The sequence below is a fragment of the Moschus berezovskii genome, chromosome 1 (assembly GCF_049115385.1).
Source record: "Moschus berezovskii isolate FMDL1 chromosome 1, NW_MosBer_1.0, whole genome shotgun sequence".
NCBI lineage: Eukaryota > Metazoa > Chordata > Mammalia > Artiodactyla > Moschidae > Moschus > Moschus berezovskii.
Window position 1 is genome coordinate 55,889,540 of NC_142460.1, and position 13,603 is coordinate 55,903,142.

Sequence of the window (13,603 nt, forward strand, 5' to 3'; positions counted from 1 at the left end):
AAGATGGTGGTAGGCTGACTTTGGCCTAAATGCCATAGTTTGCCAACTGGTTTTATAAGATGAATTTCTAGAATATAATAGTTTGAATACAGTAGTCTTGCATATGTGAGATCATAATTAACATTTTATAGCAATTGATAGTTCTAAATTGTTGTCTCATAAATTGTTCCCAGTTTAGCCTCAGAGTAAATCTGCAAGATAAGCATTGTTATCTTCATATTATGGTGAGGAAACGAATGCATAAGGAAGGTAGATGGCATACCCAAATTCATAAAACTAGTTATGTGACAGAGCAAAGACTGATTTTATTTTGTAGTCTTTTTCCCATAATATGGTACAGTTTATGAAAGAGTATCATACCACTATATCTTTAATACTCATTTGTTGCCAGAATGTTTAGTTCAGTCTTACATAAATTATAATGACAATAATGGATGCTTATTTCTAATTTTATTTATTACTATCTTCTGCTATCCACCTATTTTAATATTTGATAATTTGTACTTTGGAAAAAAACTCAATATAGGATATAAAAGCATTTATTACAGCATTTGGTAAAGATTTGGCAGTTGAACCATATGGTCTTTTATATATTATAATTTTTTCTTTTATATATTATAATTTTTTCTCACATTTTCAGATAATAGTTCATTTTATTTTCAGATGTATACAATGAAACGAAACTATAAAGAGGCGCTTCACTGGTGACTCAGTGGTAAAGAATCCACCTGCCAATGCAGGAGATGTCGGTTCGAAGATCCCCTGGAGAGGGAAATGGCAACCCACTCCAGTATTCTTGCTTGAGAAATCCCATGGACATAGGAGCCTGGTGGGTTACAGTCTGTGGGGTCACAAAAGAGTGGACATAACTTAGCAACTAAACAACAACAAACAATAAAGAACTTTTTTCCCCTGCTAAATCATTTGTGTTCATGCTGAACTAGTGTTTTAGATGGTAGGTTTTATCCAAATTTAACATTTTCTCTAATAATGTACTTTTTGGATTGCTTCCTTCTCAGGTGGTTGAAGATTATGCTGGAAGATGGCAGGTCCCTTTGCCACAGCTTCAGGTTCTTCAGACAGCACTTTGCTGTTTTACATCAGCCAGTGCATCATTCCCAGATGAATGTGAGCACGTACAATATGTTTTGAGTAGCCTTGCTTTGTAAGTACTCTTTACTTCTCACAAAAGTATTTTTTTGATCTATTTGAGAATTGGTTTTTGATTATTTTTTTCTGCAGACAGAACCTTTAGTAAAGTCTTCCCTCAAAAAGAAATTTCCATTTCTTCATGTAAGGGTTTAGGTTTAATTTTGAACACTTAGCCATAATTTTACTTTTAGCTTTAGAGTTAAATGGAATAAAGATTTTTAGGTTTACCATTAGCACTTTCCTTTCCTTTTTAATTCCCCAGAGTCTCTTGGCAAACTTGAATTGTAAGTCCCAGTAGCAGCTGAGGCCATCATAGTTAGCAGCTGCTGCTGCATCACTTCAGTCGTGTCCAACTCTGCGTGACCCCATAGACAGAAGCCCACCAGGGTCCCCCGTCCCCGGGATTCTCCAGGCAAGAACACTGGAGTGGGTTGCCATTTCCTTCTCCAATGTGTGAAAGTGAAAAGTGAAAGTGAAGTCGCTCAGTCGTGTCCGACCGCTCAGTCGCTTTAGTCGTGTCCAACTCTGTGCGACTGCATAGAGGGCAGCCCACCAGGCTCCGCCATCCCTGGGATTCTCCAGGCAAGAACACTGGAGTGGGTTGCCATTTCCTTCTCCAATACATGAAAGGAAAAGTGAAAGTGAAGTCGCTCAGTCGTGTCCGACTCTTAGCGACCCCATGGACTGCAGTCTACCAGGCTCCTCCATCCATGGGATTTTCTAGGCAAGAGTACTGGAGTGGGGTGCCATTGCCTTCCCCAATAGTTAGCAGAGGGAACTTAAATCAGGTCAGAAACAGGTTAGGAAACTTTGGTTTATAAAAACACTTGTAAAGGACTTTGAGTTAAAGATCATAAACTGGGCACTTGTATTTATCCTTTTTGCCTTCCTAGATCCTACTAAAGTAGTAAAGAATTAGAAGAGGGAAATATAGTGAAAAGAAAATAGAGAAGAGTCATCAATCAGTGAATGAAAAGATTTCAGCAGTTTTCTTTGGGAAAGAAAATAGGGGAGTGGTCTTTGAAACATGGCAGAGCAAGTCACAACTTAATCTTTTAAATTATTTTTGGTTCCTTAAATTAGACTCATATCACATTAGTGGGTTGTGAATTCATTTATCAGCATTGCAAAATACAACAGAAAATATCAGAGTGTGTCTCATAGGAAAGGTATTATTTTGTGCAACTCTTGTTGTTTTGTATATTTATTTTTATGTATGTGTATACTTTATTATTTGTTAAACATTTTTTGAAACTGGGTAGCTTATAAAACAAAATTATCCTAGCCTTACAAGATGGGAGGAAGACTATCTGTCATGCCTCCCCCTTGGAATCCTAGGGAGGTATAGAATTTGAACATGCAAGGCATGAAATAGAGAGTAGGGAATGAGATACTTTGGGAGGATACAGATAAAGGAATTAATTGCAGTTTTTCCATTCAGGTTACTCACCAGACCTTAGGGCCTGTCAGGTGGGAAACAGCATTGATATTTTCTTTTTTGCTCTATACAAATTAAATAACTTTGGAGCAGTGACCTTTGCATTCTGTCAATTAAAGGTTTTTCTTTGAGACAGCTATCTCATCACTTAATTACCCCAAAGGAAAAACTTATCAATCACCAAACTCTAAACATGCTCATAGGCTTCCCAATTAGTCCTTAGATATTAATGGATATTAAAAAATTATCAGACATTTGGGGGATGACTTCATCATGGAAAAAACACAATGAAAACAAACTAAAAAAATTCTGGGAGAAATACTGTTAATGTTGAAACCAAAAAAATTAGAAGGAACATATAAAATCTGTAATTCTCCTTTTCAGAGAGAGTTGAGATTTGTAGGACATTAAAACATCAACATATCATGCTGTGTGAAAGGAATAACAAGATACCAAAAATAAGTTTGTGGAAATTAAGAAAATATGGTTAAAATTTAGAATTCTCTAGGGAGTTGGAAAGTTGAATAATCCAGAATGTAAAACAAAACCAAAATGAAGGAATGTGTCAGAAAAAAACTGACGCAGTGACCTCATGTAGGAGGTTCATTATTTAACTAGTTGGAGTTCCAGAAAAAGAATTTACAGAATATATGTTGGAGGAAATTTTCAAAGATACAATAAAAGAATTTCCCAGAAACAAGTTGTAAACTTCCAGACTGAAAGAGCCCAAGAAGTGCTTAGCACATTGACTAGAAAAACTGCTCAGATAAATATATCATTTTGCAACTTGAAAATACCAAGAATGAAAAAACAGATTTGAATACCTTCTATAGGGGAAAAACTGGGTCACCTAAAAAGGAAACAAATATCAGATTGGTATCAATTTTCATACAACCAACAGTGGGTGGTAGAAAATAATGAATCAGTGTCTCTACAGTTTTAATGAGGACTTATTTTCAGTGTAGAATTTTATACTCATCCAAACTGTCAATGAAGTATGAGTAGAAACAGTATTTCCAGGCATGTAAGGACCTGGGAGATTGATTTGTCCACATTTTCTTTCTTAAGAAGTTATTAGAGAATGTGCTCCAGAAAAATGGGTTATAATATAAAAAGATCATATGACAGTGGATCTAGAAAACAGTGTTTTCTACTTAAGATAGAGAGGAGAGAAGTTCCAGGGTCACTACCGAATAGTAGGTCTCACAGATATGTCACTTCAAGAGGGAAGTATTCAGTAGGAGACTTGAAACTAACCTTGAGATCATATGACAGTGGATCTAGAAAACAGTATTTTTTACTTAAGATAGAGAGGAGAGAAGTTCCAGGGTCACTACTGAATAGTAGATCTTACAGATATGTCACTTCAAGAGGGAAGTATTCAGTAGGAGATTTGAAACTAACCTTGAGATTTTGGAACCATTTAAGGTAATTATATAAGTTGACAAGGCAAAGGAAATAAGAAAGCAATTAGATACTCCAGGAAAATTAAAAATAATCTGAATAGGAAAAGGATACAGAGTGATAACTCACTTACTTAGATATGCACTGAATGTTTTTATATAAATATTATTTATATATTCTTCATATACATGATGCTGAGGGTACTTCCCAGGTAGTCCTAGTGGGAAGGAACCCACCTGCCAATGCAGGAGATGTAACAGATGTGGGTTCAGTCTCTGAGTTGGAAAGATCCCCTGGAGAATGGCATGGTAACCCACTCCAGTGTTCTTGCCTGGAGAATGCCATGGACAGAGGATCCTGATGGGTAATGATCCTTAGAGTCGCAGAGAGTCAGATATGACTGAAGTGACTTAGTGCACACGTACACACACACACACACACAGACACACAATGCTTATTGACTTTAAGCTTACAAAAGCACAAGTAGTTATAGTTACAGAACAGAGGAAAATTATTAGCCTTTCAGTATAAGACTATTTAGTGGAAACTGTGAGTTGATAATGAAGGACAACGGCACTAATAGCCTTTCTTTATTTTGTATTTTACAAAATGGAGTTTCAGTAGTACAGGAAACCATAAATAATAGTGTAAGTAAAGTTACAAAGATAAATAATAGAGGAATAATAATGAGTAACTGTTGGGAGGATGAAATTGATTGTGTGAGGAGTTAAATTCTTCTTTATCATAGCAGGAAGTTAAGAAATAATAGTTAAAATTGGTAAATCAAGAGATACTAGCAAAGCTTATTGTCAGTAACTATTAAAAATACTGAAGTTGTTAATTCTGGGGCATTGGCAGTAAGAGACAAGGTTGAAGCATTTCTGTACACTCAGCATTTTTAAATCTCGAAGACGTGTAGATTTCATATATACGAACTTTATGGTTTTTTTATTTATATATAATATATACATATAAATTTTAAAGAGCACGTATAATATTATTCTTTAAAAGTTTGTATGTATTTAAAGTCAAAGGAGCTATGTGAAGTGATGGATATGTTAATTGGCTTAATTATGATTACTGTTGTATGCCTTAAACATATACAATTTTTGTTTGTCAGTTTTACCCTAGTAAAGCTGAAAAAAAAATTGTAGGTAGGAAGAAGAGTTTAGAAAGTATGACGTTATGTAGACTTGTAAGAGCATAGCAGCTATAAAAGTGTGTGTGTGTGTATAACTTAATAACATTTATTTTTTGTGATATCTAAATGGATATGGGAAATATTAGGACTTCTTGATTATAATTGACAAATCTTTAGCCAGGCTAGTTTAAACAAAATAAGAAGGGTGTGGAGGAATTTATTAGATGACTAAACCATGGCTTACGTCTATGGGGTCACACAGAGTCGGACACGACTGAAGAGACTTAGCTGCAGCAGCAAACCATGGAAAAGCAAGGACTAGAACTAGTTTCAGGATTTTCTGAATTCAGAGAATAAAATATCTAGAGTTGGTCACTTTCCATCACTCCTTTTTTGACTTCATTCTCTTGGGCTGCTGACAATTCTGGGATTAAGTTACTTTAACCAAAGGAAAAGAAACCCTCTGCTCCCACTTCTATTTCCCAAAACATTTTGGGAACTCAGGCCTGGCTGAGGTTATTTGCCTGTTGCTTGAAGTAATCACTGTGTTGAGGAGAGTGTGATAAGAGTTTTGCCTGTCTGATAGTAAACACACTCCATAGCTAGGGGAAAAAGGGGAAAGGATACTACCCTGGCTACCATGTGAGGACCATAGGTTTGTTGGAAGGTAAGGAGATTACTCAGGAAGTGAATGAGGTAGTGAAAGAGCTGGCTCGGTAGATAGACAAAAGTAATGTATGTCATTTCAAAAAATATTTTTATATGATACTCTGAAAGCTACTAAAACACTTTCAATTATTCTCTGCTGATTTCTGAAGAGAAGAAAATAAATACTGAAAGAAATACATTAATTTTAAGCAAGAAGTACTATTCTTGATTCAGTGTTTATTTGGATTATTTCTCCCAATTTGGATTATTTCACTTTCATCTGTATAATATTTAACTTTTCTATTGTAATGTGAAAATGTTTTTAAATTTTTCAAAAGTAATTAAACAGATTTTTAAAGTCATTTGTTGACTTTCATTCCTTGCTAGTTTTTTTTTTTACTACTGCACATGAAAAGAATAATGTATTAAGCAAAAGTAAATCGTATCTAAAATGGACAGTGCAAGGCAAAAGAAAGTAAATTATCTTAGTGGTTTGTTAAATAGTAATGTTTCATATATAGGGGAAACTTTCTGCATTATTTGAATTTACTTTAGTGGAAAAGATAATTGTATTTTTAATAGCAGAAAAAAAAAAGAGGAGAAATAACCACATGGTGGTACCATTAAAAGAATAGTCTGTAACAGAGTTCTATTTATTGGAATATTTGAGCCAGAAAACTATTCTAACAATTATTCTATAATTATTCATTCATTCCTTCTGTAAATCTCTGTGCTTCATTCTAAGAGATAAAATAGAAAATAAGAGATGAAATCTTGTTTTAAAGATCTTATAGACTTACAACTCCAGTAGCATATATCATAAGTATAAAAGAATTGCATGGTATAGTGAGAGAATATAACAGGGGACCTGACCTGGTCTGGGAGGTCAGGGAAAATATGCTTGGTGAACTCATACTTTAGCTAAGTTTTAAAGGAATGATGGGAGTAAATTAGATAAAGGAGCAAAAGAAACTTCCAGTAATGGCAAACAGACGTTCAAGGTGCTTGGACAGGATGTTAGGATATTAATGTATTTCACTATAACTCATCTGTTTGTAGAATTCTTATTTATGATTAATATCATGTATTCTCAAAGTTTTATTCACTTAAAAAATGTATAGGCAAGCTAAAGTAGTAGTATTTATAACATTATGTCTTATGCTAATATATATTATATATATACATATAATGTTAAAATCACTATATTCTCTGGTAGTATTGTCCCGGTCTATATATGTTCACTTTCATAAAAACCAATATACACCTTGTAAATTAATACATATGTGAAGATCTGCCTTCTATAGGCTGGGAGATTCTAAAAACTATACTTTTTCTAAGATGTTCTTTAAAGAGAAGAAACTGGATTCTGTTTTCTGGATTCTTACCTGAGTGTTTTTTTAAATTTTACAGAAATGAATAGTCATGTAGGGAATTTTCTTAAATGGACTAATTATAATTTTTATCTGGGTTGATTTTCCTTGTAAGCTGTATTTTCTAAAGAAATGAAAATTTTGCCTTGTGTGTACATATGTGTTGGCACTAAAAAGGACCTCAAATTAATTCCTTTTTATAAATAAGAAAACTGAGACCTGAGAAGTTCCAGGATTTTTGCACATATAAGCTAATTAAATTGTTTATTTTTTCCTATTGTTTTCTTGTTTTAGATCAGTTAAATATTGATTTCTAAGTTTTCCAAGTAGAACAAAGACAAACACCTTTAACTAAGTGGGCCTTCAGACAGACAATGTAAACTTTATCAGTTTTACATAAAAGCAAACTTTAATGTTACCTTTCTAGCCTCTTTTATCTGGGCAGGAAGTAAATGTTCATAATTTCATCATTCCAGGCAGGGTTCAGTAATGGAAGTAATAATTTGCTTGGCAGCTATTAGGTCTAAAAGGATCCACATGATCTACTGGAGGCGAGAACTAGTTCAGCTAGCAGCATTTAGTATATATACCAGAAAACATTAAAAGTATATATGCCCGTTTGCATAGGGAGAGAAGACCAAAGGGCCTTCTTTTTTATGGAACTAAGTGGGTATACTCTGCCTCTTAATAAGAGTGGCTAGACTGTCATGGGCCACACATATAATGAGAGATCAGTGACCATTTCCGATTATGTTGCTGTATTGTACCATACTTCAAACATAGGCTTTGAGCCTAACTTCAGTCTCTACTGTGTTAAACCATGTTTTATTTGGTTGCATTTATGATTATCATATATAAATTATCAACTAATTTAGGGGACAGCCTAGAAATCAAAAGGAAGAAAGGCTAATTCTAAAGGACTTTTTTTTCCCCCACTGGGTGATGGTAGGCCCCACAGATGGAGAAGGGAATGGCAACCCAATCAAAGATTCTTGCCTGGAGAATCCCATGGACAGAGGAGCCTGGTGGGCTACAGTCCATTGGGTCACAAAGAATCGGACACAACTGAGTGACTAAACAACAACAAAGGCTCCGTTAAAGGTGTTAGTTTTGTAGGCCTCAGCCAGTATATCCTTTCTCTACAACATGCAACACTTCTATTACTTCTTGACTCTTCAACTATTTTGAACCTTCTCCAATTTTGTATTCATTATCTTTACTAATCATTTGTGGCAGGTGAACTTTATTTTATAGAGAAATGAAGATTGTCTAGCCTTCTATTTATTATCTCTCTCTGAGGAAGAAATCCCTTTTGAGCTTACTGGGGGTCTTAATTAAATTCCCTTACTAAATTCTCTCAACATTGGTTTTTCTTTGCTGTTACATTAGAATATTTTGTTTTCAGGATTTGTCATGTTTAAAGTCAAATTAGACACACCTATATGCATTTACTTATATTGGCCATGTTTAAATGTTCAGCATTTCATTTGGTGCTATATGTGGACCAGCATCTTTTTTCCTTGTAATTTTGGTTTTTATTACTCCTTTTGTTAATTTTGGAGTGAAGTCATTGAGACTTTAGTCATCTTAAAGGCAAAAAGATATAAGGATTATTAACTGGTATATTTGTTTTGGCAGAGGTGAAGTGATCAGATGACATCCTCTATTCTCATCTGTAGTACCTATTAAAATCTAGGATGAATGTGTGTAGTTTTAAAAATGGTATTTATTTTTTTCTAACTAAAGGAAGGAAAGCTTGATAATTCTTTTGATTTCCTTCCCATAGTAGCTTTGGTTGACAGAACTAGACTATATCATTATACTGTCGGCTTTCACTGTGGAATGAAGTCAGAAAAAAAACAAAAAACAAATAAGAAATACATCTTTGGTTGTTGAAAATTTGACAAAATTTTGCTCACTGCTCCTTATACAAAAATTGTAAACTCCCTCAGATGCACCCAAATACATAAAGCACATATATTAATAGACCTAAAGGGAGAAATAGGCAAGCAATACAATAGTAAAGGACTTTAATTAATCGGTGGATCATCCAGACAAAATCAATAAGGAAGCATTGGCTTTGAATGACACTTTAGACCAGATACACTTAACAGACATACAGAATATTCTATCTAAGAGCAATAGAATACACATTCTTCTCAAATACATAGGATAGATAGATCATATGTTAGTCCATAAAACAAGTCTTAAAACATTTAGAAAAATGAAATCATATCAAGCATCTTTTCTGACTACAGTGATATGAAAGTAGAAATCAATCACAAGAAGAAAATTGGAAAATTCACAAATATGTGAAGATTAAACAACATGCTACTGACAGTCAAAGAACAAATCAAAGAAAATTGAAAAAGTACTGAGAAAAGTGAAAACAGAAATACAGTATATCAACACTTATGGTATATGTCAGGAGTTTTCAGGGGAAAGTTCATCGCAATAAATATTTACATCAAGAAAAAAGAAGATCTCAAACAGTGTTGCCTTACTTTATATTCCTAGGAATCAGAACAAGAACAAAAAATGAAGCCCAAATTCAGTAGAAGGGAAGATGTAACTAAAGATGAGTGGAACTAAATGAAATAGAAGCTAAAAAGATTAATGAAACTAAGAGCTGGTTCTTGGGGAAGATAAAATTGACAAACTTTCAACTAGACTCACCAAGAAAAAAAGAGAGAGGACTCAAAGGCAGAAACGAAAGAGGAGTTGTTCTAGCCAATTCCACAGAAATGAAAAGGATCATCGGAGACTACAGTTGTCTCACTGCATCCGTGGGGGCGTGGTTCCATGATTTCCCCAGAGATATCAAAATCCACAGATGCTCAAGTCCTTTATATAAAATAACATGGTATCTGCAATCATCTCTAGATTACTTATAATATATAGTACAATGTAAATGCTACGTATATCATTGTAAATACAGAGTAAAAGCTATGTAAATCACTGCTAGTGTTCAGCAAATTCAAGTTTTGCTTTTTGGAACCTTCTGGAATTTCCCTTCCCTTCCAGTATTTTCCATATGTGGTAGACTGAATCCATGGATGTGTTGTGTGTGTTGTACCTATGGATATGGAGGGCTGTCTGTACTACAAAGAATTATACCCTAGTAAATTGAACAACTGAAGAAATGGATAAATTCCGATAAACACAGTGCCTACTAAGAGTGAATCATGAAGAGATAGAAAATCTGAACAGTACAGTTACTAGTAAGATTCAATCAGTAATTCAGAACCTCTCAACAAACAAAATTTCAGAACCAGACAGCCTTACTGGGAAACTCTACCAGACATTCAAACAATTAATACAAATCTTTCTCAAACTCACCCAAAAATAGAAGAGAAGGGGACACTTCCAGACTCATTTTATGAGGCCAACATTACCTTAGTATCAAAACCAGACAAGGATATCATGAAAGAAAATTACAGGTAAATGTCTAGTGAAAATAGATGTATAAATCCTCAATCAAATATTAGCAACAATACATTAATTGTTGCAACAATATTTAAAATTTTGACAGAAATAGAACTAACCATTCCTAAAATTTGTATGGAACCACAAAAGACCCCAAATAGGCAAGACAACTTGAGAAGAAGAAAGCTGAAGGCATCATACTTCCTAATTTCAAACTACAGTTGACCCTTGAACAATAAGGAAGTTAGGGACACCAACTCTCCCATCCACTGTGCAGTGAAAAGTAACTTTACCATCAGCCCTTGCATTTGAAGTTCCACATCCACGGATTTCAACCAACCAAAGATTGTGTAGTACTATAGTATATATTTAGGGGGGAAAAATCCAGGTATAAGTGGACCTGTGAAGTTCAAGGATTGTTCAAGGGTCAACTATATTTACAAAATTATAGTAATCAAAACAGTATGGTACTGACATACAAGCAGACATACAGGTCATCGAACAGGATAGAGAGCTCAGAATTAAGCAACACATATACAGTCAATTAATTTATAACACAGGAGCCAAGAAGATACAGTGGGGATTGGAGAATCTCTTTAGTAAATGGTTTTGGGAAAACTGTACAGCAAAATGCAAAAGAATAAAACTGGACCATACACAAAAATCAACTAACAGTGGATTAAAGAATCAAATGTAAGACCTGAAACTATCAAAATCCTAGAAGAAAACACAAGTGGTAAGTTTTTTGACGTTGTTCTTAGTGATAATTTTTTTTTATTTGAAACCAAAACCAAATGAAACAAAAGGAAAAATCAACATGTGGGACTATATCAAACTAAAAAGTTCCTGCACAGCAAAGGTACCAATCAATAAAATGAAAAGCAACTTTATTGAATGAGAGAAGATATTTGCAAATTATATGTCTGATAAGGGGTTGTTTGCAAAATATAAAAGTATAAAGAATGCATACAACTCAACAGCAAAAAAGACAAATCAGATTTAAAAAAATGGGCATATATGAATAGACAGTTTTGCAAAGAAGATATGAAGATGGCCAGCAGGTATATGAAATGTGTTCAACATCACTAATCATCAGTTCAGTTCAGTCGCTCAGTCGTGTCCGACTCTTTGCGACCCCATGAATCACAGCACACCAGGCCTTCCTGTCCAACACCAACTCCCGGAGTTCACTCAAACTCATGTCCATCGAGTCAGTGATGCCATCCAGACATCTCATTCTCTGTCGTCCCCTTCTCCTCCTGCCCCCAATCCTTCCCAGCATCAGAGTCTTTTGCAGTGAGTCAACTCGTCGCATGAGGTGGCCAAAGTATTGCAGTTTCAGCTTTAGCATCAGTCCTTCCAATGAACACCCAGGATTGATCTCCTTTAGAATGGACTGGTTGGATCTCCTTGCAGTCCAACGGACTCTCAAGAGTCTTCTCCGGCACCACAGTTCAAAAGCATCAATTCTTCGGCACTCAGCTTTCTTCACAGTCCAACTCTCACATTCATACATGACCGTGGGAAAAACCATAGCCTTGACTAGAAGGACCTTGGTTGGCAAAGGAATGGTGGGGGTTGAGGGTAGGCCAAATGCGTGAAGATAGTTAAGAGGTACAAACTCCAGTTAGGTCATTGGTTGTATGTATAGCTTGGTGACTAGTTACTATTTTATTATCATAAATTTGTAAGATGCTAAGAGAGTGGATCTTACAAGTTCTTACCATAGGGAAAAAACATTGTGGCTATATGTGGTGATGGATGTTAAGCTAGACTGTTGTGGTGATCATTTTGTAATATATGCAAGTATTGAATTATCATAGTATATACCTAAAACTAATATAATGTATATAAAATTCCAGAATGAAAGCACCAAGACACATTCATATTTTAAAAATATTTCATAAAAATAAATACGTGACTCATCTTGGCTGCATCTTATTGGTTATATTTTTCTTAAGCCATTCTAATTTTGGAACTGGGGGGATGGAATATAATTTCCTGCTGGTAATATAGGGAATAATCACAAGTAAATTTATTTTTGTCTGCTGTCTTCTTTTTGATTAAGGTAGGTTTATATTGTTGTTTAGTTGCTCAGTCTTTTCCTACTCTTTTGCAATCCCAGACTCCTCTGTCCATGGGATTTCTCAGGCAAGAATACTGGAGTGGGTTGCCGTTTTCTTCTCCAAAGATAGGTTTAGTAGGTGAAGATAAGTTTATAAGTTACAGGTAAGATTTATAGGTTATTTAAGTCGAGATCTAATTCCGTTCCGTTCCGTTCCGTCGCTCAGTCGTGTCCGACTCTTTGCAACCTCGTGGACTGTAGCCTACCAGGCTTCTCTGTCCATGGGATTCTCCAGGCAGGAATACTGGAGTGGGTTACCGTTTCCTTCTCCAGGGGATCTTCCCGACCCAGGGATTGAACCCAAGTCTCCCGCATTGGAGGCAGACGCTCTAACCTCTGAGCCACCAGGGAAGCCCAAGATCTAATTCAGTTCAGTTCAGTTCAGTTCAGTCGCTCAGTCGTGTCCGACTCTCCGCGACCCCATGAATCACAGCACGCCAGGCCTCTCTGTCCATCACCAACTCCCGGAGTACACTCAAACCCATGTCCACAGAGTCGGTGATGCCATCCAGCCATCTCATTCTCTGTCGTCCCCTTCTCCTCCCGCCCCCAACGTTTCCCAGCATCAGAGTCTTCTCCAGTGAGTCAACTAGTCGCATGAGGTGGCCAAAGTATTGCAGTTTCAGCTTTAGCATCAGTCCCTCCAATGAACATCCAGGATTGATCTCCTTTAGAATGGACTGGTTGGATCTCCTTGCAGTATAAGGGACTCTCAAGAGTCTTCTCCAACACCACAGTTCAAAAGCATCGATTCTTCGGCGACCAGCCTTCTTCACAGTCCAACTCTCACATCCATACATGACCACGGGAAAAACCATAGCCTTGACTAGACGGACCTTTGTTGGCAAAGTAATGTCTCTGCTTTTTAATATACTATCTAGGTTGGTCATAACTTTCCT

General features: G+C 35.6%; 1 protein-coding gene across 4 annotated transcripts in view; it reads left to right on the top strand.

The window, feature by feature from the left end:
- ZNF654 (zinc finger protein 654) overlaps nt 1-13,603 on the top strand; it is an 89,599-nt gene that overhangs the window by 29,580 nt on the left and 46,416 nt on the right. For 2 of the 4 annotated variants that reach the window (XM_055427028.2, XM_055427795.2), the window contains exon 2: nt 1,020-1,165. The exons of the other annotated variants lie outside the window; for them this stretch is intronic. In XM_055427028.2, the coding sequence (XP_055283003.1) occupies nt 1,020-1,165 (146 nt within the window). The remainder of the gene's footprint in view (nt 1-1,019; nt 1,166-13,603) is intronic. 4 annotated transcript variants of the gene reach the window in all.